The sequence below is a fragment of the Lepisma saccharinum genome, chromosome 1 (genome assembly GCF_977018435.1).
Source record: "Lepisma saccharinum chromosome 1, izLepSacc3.1, whole genome shotgun sequence".
NCBI classification, from domain to species: domain Eukaryota; kingdom Metazoa; phylum Arthropoda; class Insecta; order Zygentoma; family Lepismatidae; genus Lepisma; species Lepisma saccharinum.
In genome coordinates, this window is record NC_139229.1 from 190,489,663 (window position 1) to 190,509,743 (window position 20,081).

At 34.9% G+C, this 20,081-nt stretch overlaps 1 protein-coding gene across 2 annotated transcripts in view; it reads left to right on the forward strand.

Moving 5' to 3' along the window:
* LOC145977814 (acid ceramidase-like) overlaps positions 1–20,081 on the forward strand; it is a 42,640-nt gene that overhangs the window by 12,060 nt on the left and 10,499 nt on the right. For both annotated transcript variants that reach the window (XM_083110137.1, XM_083110132.1), the window contains exons 3-8: positions 5,086–5,126; positions 6,294–6,378; positions 7,287–7,570; positions 14,209–14,353; positions 15,599–15,820; positions 17,039–17,272. In XM_083110137.1, the coding sequence (XP_082966263.1) occupies positions 5,086–5,126; positions 6,294–6,378; positions 7,287–7,570; positions 14,209–14,353; positions 15,599–15,820; positions 17,039–17,272 (1,011 nt within the window). The remainder of the gene's footprint in view (positions 1–5,085; positions 5,127–6,293; positions 6,379–7,286; positions 7,571–14,208; positions 14,354–15,598; positions 15,821–17,038; positions 17,273–20,081) is intronic.

The window sequence follows — 20,081 nt, forward strand, 5'->3', positions numbered from 1 at the left end:
ACGTAAAAATATTTTTTTTTTCATAAAATATATTCTTTATTTGTCTAAATTTGTCAAAATACAATTGCTTCTGTTCTGTTAAGAAGTATTTCATTGCAGGTTCTCCGCTATAACCTCTTGTTGGAGTGCAGTAACATTCATTTTTTCCTGAAAGGAAATAATGTCATAATATCAATTCTGGTCAGAATTTTCATTTCAAAAAACAATATTTTGCACAAGTAAAATACACATCTTAGCCTTGAAGGAAACTGCAAAGCAACATCAAGAATTTACATTCTTCATGTCAGCACCAATCAGTTTTTTTATAAATGTAACCTCGGAGAATGCCGTAAAACAGATTGAATTTTGGCAAGAAAAATTGCTTTTACTTCATATTATTTGCTCAGAACTAGCATAAAGGTTTTTAGTGAATGCTCAATATGTCATGTAACATCCAAATCGTTAATATGAGTGAAAATCAGTGTTTCCATCTACTTTTTTAGAAAACTCCTCGGCATTCCGCAGAAAAAATTTCATGCTTCATCTTTCTTTTAACATGCCAAGTTAAATACAACATCTGCAACTTGTGCAATCGTGCAGTATCATAACTTGATTTTAACCTTTTATTTTATTTCTGTTAATAATCCATAATTCTACCTACCTAATTACAAAGAAATGATGATTGAATGGATTTTTAGCACAAAAACAACTAAATATTACCAATTTTTTACCTATTCAAACTTAATAATAACAATTGAACCTCAAATGACCCAAATCTAGTATATTAAACTTGTTTTGTTTCATAGTTTTGAATTACTGTAACTTGAAATCCAAATTTTGTCAAAAAATGATCATTCTTGCGAAAGAAACTAATCTTAAATCAGCCATAAAATACTCAATTACTGCTAAATCTGCATAAAAACTAACTGTGGGAGTCATAAACATCATAGCCTTGAAGAAAATTGCAAAGCAACATCAAGAATTTACATTCTTCATGTCAGCACCAATCAGTTTTTTTATAAATGTAACCTCGGAGAATGCCGTAAAACAGATTGAATTTTGGCATGAAAAATTGCTTTTACTTCATATTATTTGCTCAGAACTAGCATAAAGGTTTTAGTGAATGCTCAATATGTCATGTAACATCCAAATCGTTAATATTAGTGAAAATCAGTGTTTCCATCTACTTTTTTAAAAATTCCTCGGTATTCCGCAGAAAAAAAATCATGTTTCATCTTTCTTTTAACATGTCAAGTTAAATACAACATCTGCAACTTGTGCAATCGTGCAGTATCACAATTTGATTTTAACCTTTTATTTTATTTCTGTCAATAATCCATAATTCTACCTACCTAATTACAAAGAAATGATGATTGAATGGATTTTTAGCATAAAAACAACTAAATATTACCAATTTTTTACCTATTCAAACTTAATAATAACAATTGAGCTACAAATGACCCAAATCTAGTATATTAAACTTGTATTGTTTCATAGTTTTGAATTACTGTAACTTGAAATCCAAATTTTGTCAAAAAATGATCATTCTTGCGAAAGAAACTAATCTTAAATCAGCCATAAAATACTCAATTACTGCTAAATCTGCATAAAAACTAACTGTGGGAGTCATAAACATCATAGCCTTGAAGAAAATTGCAAAGCAACATCAAGAATTTACATTCTTCATGTCAGCACCAATCAGTTTTTTTATAAATGTAACCTCGGAGAATGCCGTAAAACAGATTGAATTTTGGCATGAAAAATTGCTTTTACTTCATATTATTTGCTCAGAACTAGCATAAAGGTTTTAGTGAATGCTCAATATGTCATGTAACATCCAAATCGTTAATATGAGTGAAAATCAGTGTTTCCATCTACTTTTTTAGAAAACTCCTCGGCATTCCGCAGAAAAAATTTCATGCTTCATCTTTCTTTTAACATGCCAAGTTAAATACAACATCTGCAACTTGTGCAATCGTGCAGTATCATAATTTGATTTTAACCTTTTATTTCATTTCTGTCAATAATCCATAATTCTACCTACCTAATTACAAAGAAATGATGATTGAATAGATTTTTAGCACAAAAACAACTAAATATTACCAATTTTTTACCTATTCAAACTTAATAATAACAATTGAGCCACAAATGACCCAAATCTAGTATATTAAACTTGTATTGTTTCATAGTTTTGAATTACTGTAACTTGAAATCCAAATTTTGTCAAAAAATGATCATTCTTGCGAAAGAAACTAATCTTAAATCAGCCATAAAATACTCAATTACTGCTAAATCTGCATAAAAACTAACTGTGGGAGTCATAAACATCATAGCCTTGAAGAAAATTGCAAAGCAACATCAAGAATTTACATTCTTCATGTCAGCACCAATCAGTTTTTTTATAAATGTAACCTCGGAGAATGCCGTAAAACAGATTGAATTTTGGCATGAAAAATTGCTTTTACTTCATATTATTTGCTCAGAACTAGCATAAAGGTTTTAGTGAATGCTCAATATGTCATGTAACATCCAAATCGTTAATATTAGTGAAAATCAGTGTTTCCATCTACTTTTTTAAAAATTCCTGGGCATTCCGTACAAAAAAATTCATGTTTCATCTTTCTTTTAGCATGTCAAGTTAAACACAACATCTGCAACTTGTGCAATCGTGCAGCATCATAATTACATTTTAACCTTTTATTTTATTCTTGTCAATAATCTATAATTCTACCTACCTAATTATGAATATAGTATATGGAGGGCATGACAAGCCTCATGAGAAACAAAACTATACAAGACTACATGAGAGAGAAAGAGAGAGATTATTAACATAAGTGAGTAACCTAACAAGTGATTAAGAGAGAAATATAATTAGGAATTTAGTTTTGTCACACAAAAATTACCCATGTGGTGATTGATGGCTGGAAATATAGGAAAAGCTAGCTTTGCATATTATCTACCTGACCTGATAAGGAGCATGAAAAGATGAAAGTATACAATAAAATCTCTTCTGATTTTACATGTATTTCATCACAAGAATTTCTCACATTATAGTGGATAATGAGACAGGTCAAAATACTTATATAAACACTAGCTTGATAGCCTGGCATAGCTTGTCATTCTTTTATAATATACACTGTCTAGTCATGGCACTGTGACACTACTAGTAGTCATGGCATACTGTCACTTTCAGAGGGCTGTGTTTTTTTTTTTAAGCCAGCATCATGTTTGTTTTGTTTATAATTGCACTTCATTGTAAACAGAATTTTGATTATGACTGCTATGTTCATTTGAGGTATTATTAAAGGTTTTTTCAGAGGATAATTTTATTCTTGATAGCTTGTGCAACCAATCGAGAGCTGATCTAACAAGTATGACCGTGCCTGTGGTGCTGCCGTAGACTTACATTACGTAACGATGTCACAGAACAAATCAGTTGATTCGTAATTTGTATTAGATAGAGGCTCTGAACGTAACAACTTACGTGGTATTCTACGCACAGGGAAGTGAGAAACAACATTTTTTTAAAAAAAGAGGACAAACTTTGTGCAAAATTTACGGGGGGTGGGGTCATATACCGTAAACGAGAACTATATAGCTATTTTTAACAGTAAAAACATGCAGGGAAATACTTTGCGTCTCGACCATTCACTTTTTCACTACACACAACGTAGACAACTTATTTCTCGCGATTATAGTTTCATGAAGTGGAGAAGTTCAGTGCTTCTTTACGTCCACATATTTTAATTAAACAAACAAAACAAAATACTTATTTAAACACTGGCTTGAACTGCCTTGTTTCCACTCACTTTTTCACACACGTTATACAACACGGATTAAATATATAGCGTGCATAAGTATAACACAATTAAACACACTTTGGCATTAATAATATTCAACTTACCACGCAATAAACAACATTATTCTTCATAAGATGTGCACGACTCCCGGTCAGCGTTGAAGGTAACAACATGGCCGCCGCAGAAAATGTCCCTGATGGCCGCCACGCATGCATGATGACCGAATCCAACGTTGCGGAAATGTCTCTGAAACATTTCTCAGAGATGTAAGAAAAATGAGACGTTGCAGAAACTAGACAATGAAATTATAACATTCCAATGTTTCAGAAACAAAACTGGGACTTCATGTCATGCTTTCTGTAATGTCAACGCGAAACCAGAATGTTAGAAACATTAATGAAATATTGTAATATTTCTGAAATATGTCTGAAACTTTGTGTGCTGTATGGGACTTATTCAACATTTCTAACAATATTATGTGTACTCACATTAGTGGTAATTTGTGAGTGTTTTAGGGCCATTTGTAAAAAAAAAATAATGTATGCCAGTGGAAAATTGGATCATACATTCTATACTGAAACCTGTGATATTTTTACTATGAAAAGTGTTACCTCTCTGATTTTTTAATATTATGTTGGACATGTATTGATTGTGCTGTGTAACAATTTTCATTGTGGCAAAACCTGGGACTCCCTATCAAACATTACCTGAATTGAGTGTCTTTTTTTTATCACAACAAATTACTTTCTTTAAAGATTTTTCTAATTTCTGAGTAGGTAAGAGTGGTAATATAGTCATTTTCTGTTAGGACTGTCCTCCTCCTCTCCAACAATACCTAAATCATCACAATACTCCACATAGTTTCAGACATGTTTTATGCCACATGGTGCGTTCGTTCATCCACCCAATTTCTGACAATCTTCAATTTTTCAAAAATTCGTAACTTTCGACGTATTTGTTGGACAAGTCTAATAATACATATTTGTCATTTTGGACCAAGTATCTATTATTAAAAAAAAAAAAATGAAGCAAATCCATGACTACGATGCAACCTGCTCTGGGTGATTTCACTTGGAATGACCCTATTGTATAATTGTGATATTAAGTAATACCTGTAGTACTAGGTAATGGTGCTTTAAATAGCAGACAGAAATTTTAAAAAAAGATTAAAAAAATCCAAAATTAATAATGCAGCTTAGGTGCATGTATGTACTATCATAATTGCATCTTTTGATATTAATATTCCTTGTAGATCTTGTATATACAGTCAGAAATATATTTATTCTATTTTTTTTTCTAATTTCAGTTTCGAGAATGTGAAATGCATGCCTACCCTCCAGAAAAAAGGTGTGTATTCATATATATGTATACTTTTAAAGGACCACTACATTAGATGACATGCTATGTAAAATTAAAAGTAAGCTTAGGATGGAGTTGATTCCACCTTATCTTCTTAATTTAAGTAAAATGCATTGAGATTTTCCAAATAATGACCTGACTGCTAATAGGCACCCAGCTTTATAATTTTCCTGGCATGCTACTTATATTCAGGGAGGAAAAATTGACAGACTTTGTTCCTTAAAATGGCCCCTGAGGTAAGATTTTTCTCATATGTACTGATATTGGCAGGACACAATGTATTTTTAAATGTTATTTGGGGGTCCAAATTTCGTAAGAATATAAAGACAAGGTTTTCCCAACTAAGGTTGACCTCAACAGTCTAGGTTTCGATCCACCATTCAATGCTGGAGTTTTTTGAAGGTCATGTGAAGGTAGAAGTATTTGCATTCATTTATGAGCAAGGATGTATTTAGGGAAGGGGGGGGGGGGTCCAGGAGGCCCAGACTTCACCCACCCTGAAAGACTTACCAGGTACTAAAATGATGGTTATTAATTTCTTCTGAACTTATTGGGAGGCAAGGATTATATTGGGATCATACAACTTTGAAGGACAGTACCAACAATTTATGCTAGCACAATATGGTAATGTGCATAAAATATTAATCGGAAACTTTACTTTTTGTGGACTGGATCTAACATCCTTTTTTGTTATTCAATAAATAATCAATTCTGCATCTATTTGACATTAATTTCTTTGCCAGGGCACTTGTTTTTATGCAAATTAACTACAGGTAAGCTAGATAATGAATTCGTGCTATTATATCTATCCTTACACAGTGTTTTAAACTGTCCATGTATTAATAATACCATATTAATTGATTTATGTATTTTAATGAGCATTATATTATAATTTAATATAATCATTTTAATTTAAACATTATTATAATTCCTGATATACTTGGTTTGAGTGCTCCCCCCCTGAAATATATGTACGTGGCTGTTTATGAGTATGGGTATGGTATCCAATGTAAGTTTTGAGCAAATTTACGTCAACTTTCCTTACAGTTAGAGTAGAGTACTTTTAAAAGTTCTATTTATGTGTTGTATGTGAAAGAAATATTTGTGGCAATTCTAATCTGTGTGGAAACAATATATTTCTTATTGTTTTTACAGGGACAGGATTCCTACATACAAGATAAATCTCGATTTGCCTCCAAATATAAGATGGCATGAAGTAGTTCAGGACAAGAAGGATGATGTGAGTAAATCATATTTGTTACCAATTTTTTTTTTTTTGCGCGTGAAAGTAAATATATGAACATGAATGTCTTACATCTACACAAAAAGGTATAGCACACACCCAGGCTCTCATTGGTAGGTGTTGAGTGGAGGGAGGTGACGAAGGTGGTCAGAGTGTGATCCCTCTATGGTAGTGGTCGAGAATGTATGGAACCCTACCTGTGAATCCTTTGTGTGTCTTCATGGCACAGTGTAAAGCACAGCAGAACTGCTCCTCATGATGTCCCACATCTACTAAACTTCAGCATTTTTATGTCTGAATTGTTCATAAATTTGTCACATTTTAAAATTATTTAGTCTGTATTACAAACTTATAGAGACGGGGCAGACTAATCGGTATTGGCCGCTGTAGGCATATCGGTGTATTGGTTTGTCGGTAGAATTATGAATTATTTTACCGATCCGATATATCTATAAATATCTTATAATTAAGTGCAAAATTTTGCCATTTTGTTATAAGTTTTATGGATAATCTCCATGCCCTGCTTTTTTAAAGAAGTAAATGTGTCAATATGTAACTTCTTTTGCATTGCAGTCATCTCAAAACACACTTATTAAGGAGGTCAATGAATCATTCAGGTCTTCAAGGGCCATTTGGAATCTTATATTGGATCGGTAGAATATCAGTATCAGTAAATTTTATATCGGCACTTTATCAGTATTGGCTACAATTTCTTATCAGTCCATCCCTACAAATTTACAAAAATACTATTTTATTCCATTCCAAATTTGGATATGAAAATTTACTTTTCATGTAATATAGATTTATGTGCACAGTTAAAAAGTTATTAAAGTGCAATAATTTGGTTTGCCATTTGTGAAGCTTAACACCTAAGTTAATTAAATTATTATTTTATTTTTTCTCAGATAAATAGATTACTTGTGAACATTAAGGAGTACACAGCCGGATTATTTGGTGATGTGGTATTTAAACTGATAGATAGATTTCTTCCCTATCTATCCAAAACACTACCATATCCATTTGCTGATGAAATGAAGGGAATTTCAGATACCACAAATATTACTCTAGGAGAAGTGCTGCTTTTCAATGTTTTCTATGAGTTCTTTAGTCTGTGCACATCTATAGTTGTTGAAGGAACCGATGGCAGATTGTATCATGGGAGAAATCTTGATTTTGGTCTCTTCTTAGGGTAAGTAGCAAAGTGGTTATATGTTGTTTTCTCCAGTAAGAATACAATATGGAAGCCAGTCATTATTGTAATGTTAGAGTCTCATGGGGCGAGTATTTGGAAAATTAGTATGTAAGAACACGCAGGGTGTAATTATGATATACTTCTCATGTACTAATCTCTAACCTACTTTTAGGGCCTCTCGGATGTTGCAGTCGTTGCATTGTCACCTTGTAATCAAGGGATCCCAGGTTCGATACCTGGTGGAGGCAAATAGTAGTTCGGATCCCACTTTAAACTGTAGGTCCAGTCCCGATTAGCCTTACTGTGCATAAAGTGAACTTTAAAAAAACCCAACTCTAACCTACTTTGAGTGGACAAAATTACTTATTAGGTCATCCCATATTCCACTGAAGTAGTACATTGTAACCTTGATTTCCAAGAGTCCATTCATTGTTATGTTTAAATAGCAGCTTTCCGACCATCTTAATTCCACTGACATCTCGTGTTCACACTCTCCATGGCAGTATTCATACTATGCTCTCTTAGTTGGCTTCTGTGGCATAACGTATTCGAGACCATGCATTTTAAGCTCAAAAATGGGTTAAGGCATGGATGTGTGTTTGTTACTGCGTATTTCCACTTATAACACCATTAAACCTTGTTTCCATGATATGAAAAACTCAATATGCTGACCAAGGCAGAAATTTATTTTATTATAAAACATAAACTAAACGTAACATTTCAACCTTCTAGCAAGGTCTTCATCAGACTCTGCACCAAGTAAAAATGTATCAAGGTACAAAACAGGACGATATATATACACAAACATTACTCCCCTCCAGACTATTAGAAAGTTGTTCTGGAAAATTCTAGCAAGTGGCTTTCCCTTGTCAACTGTACTTTCACCTAAAAGGCTAAACATATTTTCTTCCATCCTTCATTCTTCTCTCATCTTTCTCTCTTGTCCTTTCCACTCTTTCTAACACCTTCTTCCATTCTTTGTTTATCTTCAGTCCCCCATTCCAGTTCATTGTGTCTTCTTCACCTTTCTTCTCTATTTCCTTGGCCTCCTTCCATTTTCTCACTAGTATTCTCTTTTCCCTTGCTATCTGCTTAGCCTCATCCCACTCTATGTCATGTCCTGTTTTTCTCGTATGTTTAAATATCGCATTTCTCTCTCTCTTAAGTCATACATCATCCCTATGTTGTTTCAACCTGTCTTTCAGCCTCTTTTTCGTTTCTCCTATGTACACACACTCTGACATTCTTTACATTTCACTTCCTTTTTCTTTTAGGTGAAAGTACAGTTGACAAGGGAAAGCCACCTGCTAGAATTTTCCAGAACAAATTTCTAATAGTCTGGAGGGGAGTAATGTTTGTGTATACATATCATCCTGTTTTGTACCTTGTTACATTTGTACTTGGTGCAGAGTCTGATGAAGACCTTGCTAGAAGGTTGAAATGTTACGTTTAGTTTATGTTTTATAATAAAATAAATTTCTGCCTTGGTCAGCATATTGAGTGTTTCGTATTTCCACACTTCATGTTTCATTATCATTGTGTCAGTTAACCTGGAGAGGGTGAGAATATGGTGTAACTAGAAACATAGGGTAAGGTATCATGTAATGAGTTTTAAGTTCTGAATACATGTTTGTATTCTCGTTTATATTACTTTATCCTTGTCATAATTAAAAGAGAGTGCATGTGTGCATGCAAGAGAGCTTGGAAGAAATCTCATGGACATATAAGGAGACAGACAAGAGCACTGCACTTGACATGTGGAAGGAGTGTCCTCAATAGTGTAGTGGCTCTCTTGCATAGTAATCAAGGGCTCACATGTGGTTCAGATTCAACTGTAAATGGAGACAGGTCCAGTAGTGATTAGCTTAACTGATAGAATGGCCTTATAACAGACTTTTTTGGTATCTTGCTGGCCAAGCACGTTGTTTTTTGTTTTGTTTTTTTCCTTCGATGTAGGATCTGTCTTCCAAGGGCCCGGATTGAAGTCCTGGCCTTTGTATCCATTCTTGTATGTATTTGATCTAATTACCATCTGTCCCCATCAACATATTATAAACAATATCCACGGTGTGTCACCACACAAACTCTCTGATGCAGACCAGTACATGGCTACTAGGTTTGGCCTTCACGGCTAGAAGAAGAGCAACCATAAACAGATATAATCTGTGTATATCTTTCTGTACTGTGCTTCATTGTACATGAATGTTTCAGACATTCATCCAGCTTTCAATTAAATATTTTGTTTGTTCATTGACTGTTATCATCATCATCATCATCATCATCATCTTATTCTGCTAATAGTATCCTGTATTACCATGTCCCTCACTCGAACCTATCATTTTGGCACTGCAGACAGCAGGTTGGAAGGATTCTCATCATATCATCAACATGACCTTATTGGCACAGAATAGTGTCAAAAAATATTTCATGTAGCAAATCAACAAGAGAGTGTCTTACAAGTAACGATTAAGTTTGTTCATTTTCTTGCAAAAGCAAGTTCCAGTTACACATTGTAACTTTCACACATTCAAGTGATTTCTTTCAGTTAATGTAATCTGAAGTTTCAACAGAATAACTCTCAACATAACATTCAGTGAATTTGTTGAAGAAAATGAAGATATCAAGAATTATTTCATGCATTTTGATCAACTTGGTCTCACCCAGAATGTTGCAAGTGAAAGAAAAGCCGCAGTTCTATTAGCAGTCATTGGTCCTAAAACTTTCCAAGTACTTCACAATATTACGGCTCCTGAAATGCCCTATAATCTATCATATGTTATCATTCACGATAAAATGTTTCAGCACTTCAGACCCAAACAAACTCAATCCGTGGTAAGAATCTAACTACAAGCAGTCAAATGTAAGTATGACCAATATTTAGATGAGGCACTTGTTGAACAATTCATCGTTGGCACATGTTCAGATTCTATTCGAAAAAGATTATTGTCTGAAAGTGATCTTTCATTTGCTAAATGTCAAGAAATTGCATCGCATTGTGAGCTATTAGAGCTAGAAGTGAAATTATTTTCGAATACGTACAATTCGCTACCAACTCAAATTTGATATGGAAGAATCCAGAACGTCACACAGGCCCTTCGACAAGTTCACACTTGGGCCAAACGAGACAGAGCAGCGACTATCAACTTCAGAACTCAACCGATGCCAGACAATGTTCTCACTTTCAGTGTGGTAACTGCACCAAGAATCATCCACATGGTTTACGTCTAGCAAGGAATGCAATCAGCAGCTACTGCAAATGACAGGGTCATTGGGATATATGATGCAGAAAGAAGCAGAACTAATTCTGTTAGAGCTGTGAAGAGAACATCCAGTTCTGCTGCCTCACAACGCAACATGCAATGATGGTTGAGCTCATGACTTGCTCACGCTCAGCTTCAACCATCTTAACACTGATAGGTTCAGTCATCATTCTGAAGCTATCGCTCTCACAGTTGTCATAAATGATGTATGGAATCAAGCAACAAGGATTCACAAGTGTCATAATGGATTGATTGTCTTTGCAATTATTATAAACAAAATAGTATATGCCAAATCAACACAGATACTGACCATCTCCGATTTTCATGAAATTTGGGGAGTTGAAACTATGCATGGAACTTAGTAACTATGAAAATTTTTAGTCTCGTGCGTCTTGTAATTGTTAAATTATTCAAGGTCAAAGTTAGCAGAAATTGCCCTTTTTGAGCCTGCTTAGCTATACTAAATGTGCTGTAACTCCGCCACTATTTCACCTAGAAAGCTCAAATAAAGCTTATTGTACAGGGAATTGAACAAGCTTTCCAGTGATATATAACAAGCCCACCTTTCGATAAAAATATAATTTTGTCACGTGACCTTGACTTTTGACCTTGAATATCTCAAAACATGTCATCACCAAAAATTGTGAAAAAAATATATTTCGTCCCTCATGCCATACTCTAAAACATATCAAAAAATCATTCTGGGACTGCATTGGGATTAGAAGATACAAAATAATATGTTTAACTATGTGACTGATAAAAGCCTCATTACATGAACTATGACGAGTCAAATGTCCTTTAACACCCCCTACAAAATGTAAAGGAGTTATCCTGGTCATGAAAGAAATAGGTTAGGCACAGGGAGATCTCTAGCTGTGTGTGTCAAGCGCAGGTCTGGCATATTGTTGACCGCCATATTGAATTCAACGTAAACATTTCAAAGGAAAGTGGGTGATGTGAAATATCAAATCAGGCTAGAATTTCACGAGAAATGAAGGACCAAAGGTTTTTCCAACTTATTTTTAGGCAGCAAAACGTTATTACTGCATGCTTGTAATAATTTTCTCCTTTATGAGGTGTTAGAAACAAAGAATTAAGAATGCTCCTAACGTGTTAGGAACTCGTCGAGATCACGCTGACATCTTGAGACAGAAAGAAGTATACGCACCATTGCATATGATTTTAATCAGCAACATTCACCAAATACTTGAATAGTTGATGAATATTGGGAAAAGTATCTCAAACAATTGCGTGGCACTTCCTTTGGAATGAAAAATTCTTCAGTGACGATGCTAATTTTTATGTTCCCAGTAAAGTTAATAAAAATGATACGCAATACCTGTGATTTGATAATCTACAGTAGACAGATCCCAGCCGAATGGTTGTTGCTGGTAAGCTAATGATGTGGTATAGTGTATGGAGAACGGGAAGGGTTGGTCCATATTCAACAACGGAACCTTAAATGGTGAGGGCTTCTTGGATGTGTTATGTTAAGTGAACATGTTTTTCATCCTTGCTTACGGGGTATGGCACTTTTCCAGAGTTTTGAAACAGGACAGTGTGTGACCACACCATGTGAACATTCTTCATGGTAAATTTCTAGGTAGATTGATGGGCAGATGGGGATCTATTAAAAGGCTTGCACATTCTCCAGATCTAACATCTTAGGAGGACTTTTACCTTCAGAAACATTTGAAGAGAATGGTGCATGCACTAAAAGTCCCTGATATTGACCATCTGAGAGAAGGCATAGTTGCTGCTTGCGATGTTGCACATGCTACATTGCCAAATGTTCTATGTGAGTGTGAGAGACGTCAACGAGTGTGCTCACAGGAATATTGACAACACTATTATGTGCATATATCGTAAGTGAACGATATGCATATAACGTTTTGCTGCCTAAAAATAAGTTGGAAAAACCTTTGGTCCTTCATTTCTCGTGAAATTCTAGCCTGATTTGATATTTCACATCACCCACTTTCCTTTGAAATGTTTACATTGAATTCAATATGGCGGTCAACAATATGCCGGACCTGCGCTTGACACACACAGCTGGAGATCTCCCTGTGCCTAACCTATTTCTTTCATGACCAGGCTAACTCCCTTTACATTTTGTAGGGGGTGTTAAAGGACATTTGACTCGTCATAGTTCATGTAATGAGGCTTTTATCAGTCACATAGTTAAACATATTATTTTGTATCTTCTAATCCCATTGCAGTCCCAGAATGATTTTTTGATATGTTTTAGAGTATGGCATGAGGGACGAAATATATTTTTTTCACAATTTTTGGTGATGACATGTTTTGAGATATTCAAGGTCAAAAGTCAAGGTCACGTGACAAAATTATATTTTTATCGAAAGGTGGGCTTGTTATATATCACTTGAAAGCTTGTTCAATTCCCTGTACAATAAGCTTTATTTGAGCTTTCTAGGTGAAATAGTGGCGGAGTTACAGCACATTTAGTATAGCTAAGCAAGCTCAAAAAGGGCAATTTCTGCTAACTTTGACATTGAATAATTTAACAATTACAAGACGCACGAGACTAAAAATTTTCATAGTTACTAAGTTCCATGCATAGTTTCAACTCCCCAAATTTCATGTGAATCGGAGATGGTCAGGTTGGAGGCTGTGTTGATTTCGCAGTTTTTCTGAGTTTTTTCTACAGGTAGATATCTGCTTGGTATGTTTAAAGTTGCATAGTAAAATAAATTTGGTTTGGGTAAATATTTCGGTGCCATACAAAGTCCTCGAAAGAGACTCATCGAATCGGATCAATGCAATTAACCTAGAAGATAGAGAAGTTGATTGATCTGGTTTATTATACTTCACTTTTCTGCCACTTTTGGCTAAATACAATGATGAGAATGAGTGATATATGATGAAATTGACAAACGAACACTCACAAAGAACACCCATGACCAAGCTGGGATTCGAACCTGGAACCTCTCTGGCTTCATAGCATGATGTGCTAACCACTCCACCATGGAGGTTGGTAAATGATTGAGAAGGAATGTTAAATAAGCAAGAGGCACAACAACACAATTCAATATGAATGCATTTGGAAATGGTTTTCTGGCCAACATCTATTTGTTTGGCTATAGAACAGGCATTTCAGAATCCTAGATAACTTAATTTTAATTCTTCTGCTTATTTGTTCGATGCCATGGTCTAAGAAGGAATAACTTGTTCCCAATACCAGTAGGAGGCTGGTATTCACAGATCAGTTGTCATTTCCCCTCGGAAGTATTACTGAAAGTGATAATTTTCCTTTCTTTCCCTTGGATTTAACAACAAAGTACATGTACCTATTACGTGCATTTATAAAGATAAGCAACACTACAGTTTAATGAAAAATATACCTTTTTCTACTAGGTGGGACACTAAAAATCAAACTTGGCTAACCACTGAAAATCTCAAGCCATTGGTTGTAAAACTTGATTTTGTGAGGAACAACAAGACCATTTTTCAGTCAATAAATTTTGCAGGTTATGTTGGAATTCTTACTGGGGTAAAGCAGGTGAGCACAATATGTATATACTGTAAATGTATTTCTAAAAATCTGACAGATTATTTTCAAATTGTAAGACACTGTAATCTGCTGACAGGAATTAGTTAACAGTACAGTGACGCAATAGGTGGACTACGAACCATGGCTGGACAGAGTATATCTGACTACAGGAAGAAAATGCATAAAAAAAAATTGGGACTACATTAATCTTGGGGTGAGGGGAGTCTCGCTCAAGTTAATTGTTATCAGGGTGTACACCATAATGTAATCATGATGTTAACATGAATACCACTTGTCTGGAAAGGATGCAACACATTTTCTACTTTCCTTTATATTTCATGACATCCAAACTGTAATTTTACCAGGAAACAGGTGAAGTTGCTAAGAATTGTGTGTACAAATCTGAGCAAATATGCTAATAAATGGAATGCAATATAAAACCAAGGTAACGTAAAGTGAGTGCACAGCATCTTTTTCCATTAATTTATATTCAGCTAATGTATTTGATGCTCAGCTGCTAATTACAGCAAGTTTACAATATGTATACTATTGATAGGATTTAAACTGTTGGAAAATACACAGTCCTAAATTTGATTAATAAAACAAAAAAAAAAGAAACAAGAATTTTTATATTTTTCATTATAAATCTTTGACCCATGATATATATTTATAATTACTAGCGACACAAATTTATGGTAAATAAAAACTTAGAAGGGTGGTAAAAAAATATTATATTGGTGGTATATATCAGTGGTGCAAATAAGAAAAAAATGACACACTTTTGCATGGTGAGCAGAAATAATATGCAAAAAGCTATAAATTAAGTTTTGAAATGAACATCATCTTATGCCAGCAATTAATAGTGGAGAAGCTCGAACAATCTCCTCTCTCTCTCATCCTTTACACCCCTTTACCAATCAATGGTCAAAATGATAAAAAGATGGATATTATGATGTTTATTTATGATATATTATTATATTATTACTGTAAAAGTTTTCTAACTGCCATGTAGTTAGTTGCTGTGTTAGTGGTACTTTTTCAGATTTATAAAAAAGTCTTGCAAGATGATTTTGGTAGGAGGTTTATCAGCAGTAAGTGCCAGGTACAACTATCTTAAATGCCTAACATAAAGTTAATAAATCAACATGCTTTATAATGCAAAAATACAGTGTTAATATCTCTTGTAGTAATATTTTAAATGATAAATGTATTTCTGTGAAACAACACACACTTAACAGTATGTTCTTATTGCAGCACCATTTCACACTGACAGTAAACGAGAGATTTCTGGCGAATGGAGGTTATGTAGGAATCTTGGAATGGATTGCTGGACTCCGGCATCAGAATTGGTTGGGATTTTTGACAAGGGAAGTTTTTGAGAACACTACAGGTTACATCACTGCCCAAAAGTTGCTGGCCAAAAGACCCTTAGTTGCACCTGTTTATTTTATTTTGGGAGGAAACAAATCAAGGCAGGTAAGCATTAACTTCAAATGTCATTATTTTATTGTAAAGTTGAACAAATACGTTATTAGTAAAAGTACTGTCTGCTTCAGAAAACATCAAATAAGGTAATTGAGAAGTATCTTGAATTCAGTTACCAATATCAGCCAATGCATTCCTGAAATTCCAAGTATCTTGCAAGGTCACAAAATGCTCTGTGACACTCACAACCTAAATATCATGGAAATTATACATAAGGAGATTCACAAAAAAAGGCCATTGTGTATGAAATGTAAATGGTTTCAATTAAATTACTACTGGTGTTTTATTGTAATTATAAGTTCACTTTCCACTGGATAAAGTCAAAAATATTTTATAAATTTGTAATTTTATTGAAACACTGAATATGTGTATCTTTGTTTTGCTTTTCTTTTCTACTGAATATAAATTTGTGCAGAAGCCAGGGCATTGTCATTAATTTTGAATTTCTTAACTCTGATACATTTACATTCTGGAATACTAGCTTTTGTTAGTGCTAGTTGCTTGAAGTCCACTTTACGCTCAGATTGGCTAATTGGGACCAAACATGCAGTTTAAAGTGTGATATCAACTACTGTACAATGTACTTCCAGGCAAATCAAACCCATAACCCCTTGATTACAAAGCATTACCACCTCTTGTTAGTGCTCTCATGTATAAACTGACATAATAAAAAAAAAAAACTTTTAATATAACAGACATGTACCTGAAAGCTTTGTTCCACAAAAAAATAGGCCAACAACCTATTCCTTAAAAAGTAAGGAGACAAGGTACAAAAGAATCGAGAGAAAGAGGAGAGGTGTACCAGACATCATGGCTGCCCATTGACTGATGAAACATGTGCGCCTGTCCAGAAGTGGTATACAGTGGAACCCCGATTTTACATTTCGGGGTTTTCATTTTCCTGCATTATACATTCAATCTTGATGATCGTAACGTAGCAAAATGTTGTAAAAAATTCTCCAGAATTTTGCATTTTCCTGTATTTTGAGTTTTTTCAGCTTGGTCCCCTGAAACATCTCAAATTGAGCCTCCACTCTAGTTGCATGTGGAGATTGTCATCCATAGGAATTTCTTGTTCTGCTTTTAAATTGATATTCTGTTATTCTTGTAAATTTATTTGAGTCTCAAGAAATATAGAGTTAAATTGTTACTTTCATATTAAACAGTTATTAACTTTCATTGACAAACGTGTGTACTTTTACATTTTAGGCAAGTATAATTACGAGATACAGGAAAGGTTTTGATATATGGAGACTTGAGGATTCGTTGCATACAAATAAGAGTTCCTGGTATTTAGTGCAAACAAACTATGACCACTGGATGTCTCCACCATTTTATGATGATCGTAGAATGCCAGCTACACACTGCTTAAATCAACTAAAAAGGGAACACCCTTTGGAAACTTTGTACAATGTTCTATCTACCAGGCCTGTTCTCAACAAGGTGAGTTTCTTATTTTGGATATGCTAAATGTTGTTAGAAAGCTATGGGAGTTTTCACACAAAAGTGGCAACATGCATTTCACTGCGAACACCCAGTAGCCAATTCCACTCTCCAGTCTGAAAAGAAAAGAAAGAAAAAAAATCACTACACATGCAAACAAACCGAGATGACATAACTTTGGATGGGTGTTCGAATCCTGGATCCAATATTCAAATCCTTATCTTGGATCTTATATTTGAACGCTGCTGCACTCAGTACCTAACCATCATTATCTGAATCTATTGAATCAAGGTTTTATTTGCCCATTTCGACACAGCTTAGAAAGATCTGTTACGTTCCCACAATCTTCTTTTTGACGTTAGTCATACTTTTTACACCAATCGAGCATTTCCTTATTCTTCTGTTCCCACAATTGTGGGGTGTGAGTGGCTCGACACTGTGTCTGTAAACAGACAGACGCAGTTGCAGAAACAAAGTTAATTTCCCTCAGCTCCTGTAGTCAGCTTCATGGGAACTCCGAAGGTCCGCATTGGAACCATCTCAGGTGAGCAGAAAGATCGACTCGAACCACTGAATATAGGTTTTATCTTGTTTTATTAGGGTAAGTCAATTTGTGTACATCGGGATAGATAGGAGCGCGAGACGGAGAAACCAGGTAATTGCGGATTTAAACACTGTAACTTCTTAAATATCCACCTGAGATCATCCTTATCAACTTTACTCAGTATAGAAAGCCTACAGGGTGTGAGCGACTCAACACTAGGCCAGTAAACAGACCCACACAGGTGCGGATACCAAGAAACTTCTCTAGCAATGAAAATTCGGCATATTATGACAATATTTCGCCATAATACCTTTTGTGAAATCAAATAACGATGTTAACATAAATTGTATGTATTATGTTCATTTGGTTGTACAAACCTTTCACGAGCTTTCATGTCCAGGTAGTTTGCGTGCTCATCGGTAGATGTCCTTAGCATACAGACTGCTATCTGTAAGGGGTGAAAGTTTCGCGTAAACAATGCTAGATGTCTCAGGAGCAGGACAGCGGATGGATCTTTGAACAAAGAACGAGATCAGTCGGAAGTAGGTGAATGGACGCCTGATTTGAGATGGGAAGTGCAGATGCAAGTTTTGCACCCTTACGGGAACTTTTGCTTTGTCCGGTGAAAAATAATTATTCAACCTGACTGATACTTCGAGTGAGAGGTATCGGTTACAGAGAATCAAGGAAGCAGGACTTCACTGCTGAGTTCTAGAGTGAAAAAGGTGAACCTGGGATTCTGGTTGCCACGCATATTAACTTACCTAGGAGGTAAGAGTTTTCTGTCTGGGATAAGGTTGCCTGAATGCACCTTGGACTAAAGCGGTAAGTTACAATTTCAGTACAGCTACTTGTTACGGAACTTGAGTGAATTTTGAGCAATTTTCGTTGTTGCCAGCAGACGTAAAGCTGCAGAAAGGGCTTGGGAAAGAACAAAATGGGCGATGCTGTTATCTTTAAAATAAAGTGAATTTCCGATGTTCTGATCAAAATAACGATACTTCCCGAGTGTTATGAAAGTGCTTGTTGCGCAAAACAAGTTTTTTAAGATATATATGGATTATTTTAGAGAACAAATAATTAACATGTGGAATAAAAGGTAGCTTCTGTGCAACTGAATGTTCACGCAATGCAGATTTTGATGTATTTTAATTTTGCAACCTAGCACAGACAAGTGAATTTGTTGTTGTGCAATGACGCTTGTTCAGATTGGAAATTGAACAAATGTTAATTCAGCCTATGAAATAATTTGGGTTGGACATGTAAATACTCATTGGAGTCATTTATTCATGTGGATCATAATATAAACACAATAAGTGGTTTCACAAAGCAGGTGTAAAATTGCTTTGGAAGCATGACCATATTGGCATATGAAAGGGAAGATCTCTCAAACAATTGTATGCTATATAGCACAAAGCTATAACACTAATTACTGGCAGGTACAATGTATAAATTTTACTCTGCTAAAAGCCCTGTCTTTAAGAAAGAAAGAAAAAAAAACAATTTCATCTGTCTATGACAAGTAGTTCTCAAGTTATGATTTTTTTTTGTAATTCTCGGCAAGTTTAAAAAGCGTGCACTTGAAATTCACTTGAAATTGCACTGACTTCAAATGGATTACATGTGCACAAGAGGTCCAACCGCTAAAGGTTAAGAGAAGGCTGGAGGTGTGCTGGCGTGCCCTCTGCAAGATATTAGAACTAATGATTTCGTAAATGCTGATTTTTCTTCCTCTTTCATGTCAAAACTCAACAGTCTCCACCACTTGATGTCTAAAATTAACAGATCACCCTTCCCTTGAGTCTTGTAAAATTAAAAATAAGCTGTAATTTTGTATTTGTATATTCCTTATTTTACATGCTTTTCTGACTCTCTGGTGATGAGGATGAATGAAGGTTAAATTAAATTGTTGAAGAGACATTCACAAATACCAATGTGAAGACGAAGGCTTGAACCTGGAAACTTCTGTGGCAAGATTGGAGTTCATCAAGTCTTGCTTTTTTTCCCTGTGAACAACTACAGGGTGAGGCAAAAGTACAGCACCACTCTTTTAATTTAAAAACGGCTTGACGGAGGACGATGAAACTTTGGATGTGGGTAATGGGGGTGGGAGCACACCAAATGAGACCAGTGTGCATCATGGCAGCCATCTTGCAAGCCGCCATTTTGGAATTACATCCAGATTTTCAACTTTATTTGGTGAGGATATTTTGACAGTTGTAGTTCACATTTGGCATCCTACAAGGTGTGCTATATGTTTGCCCA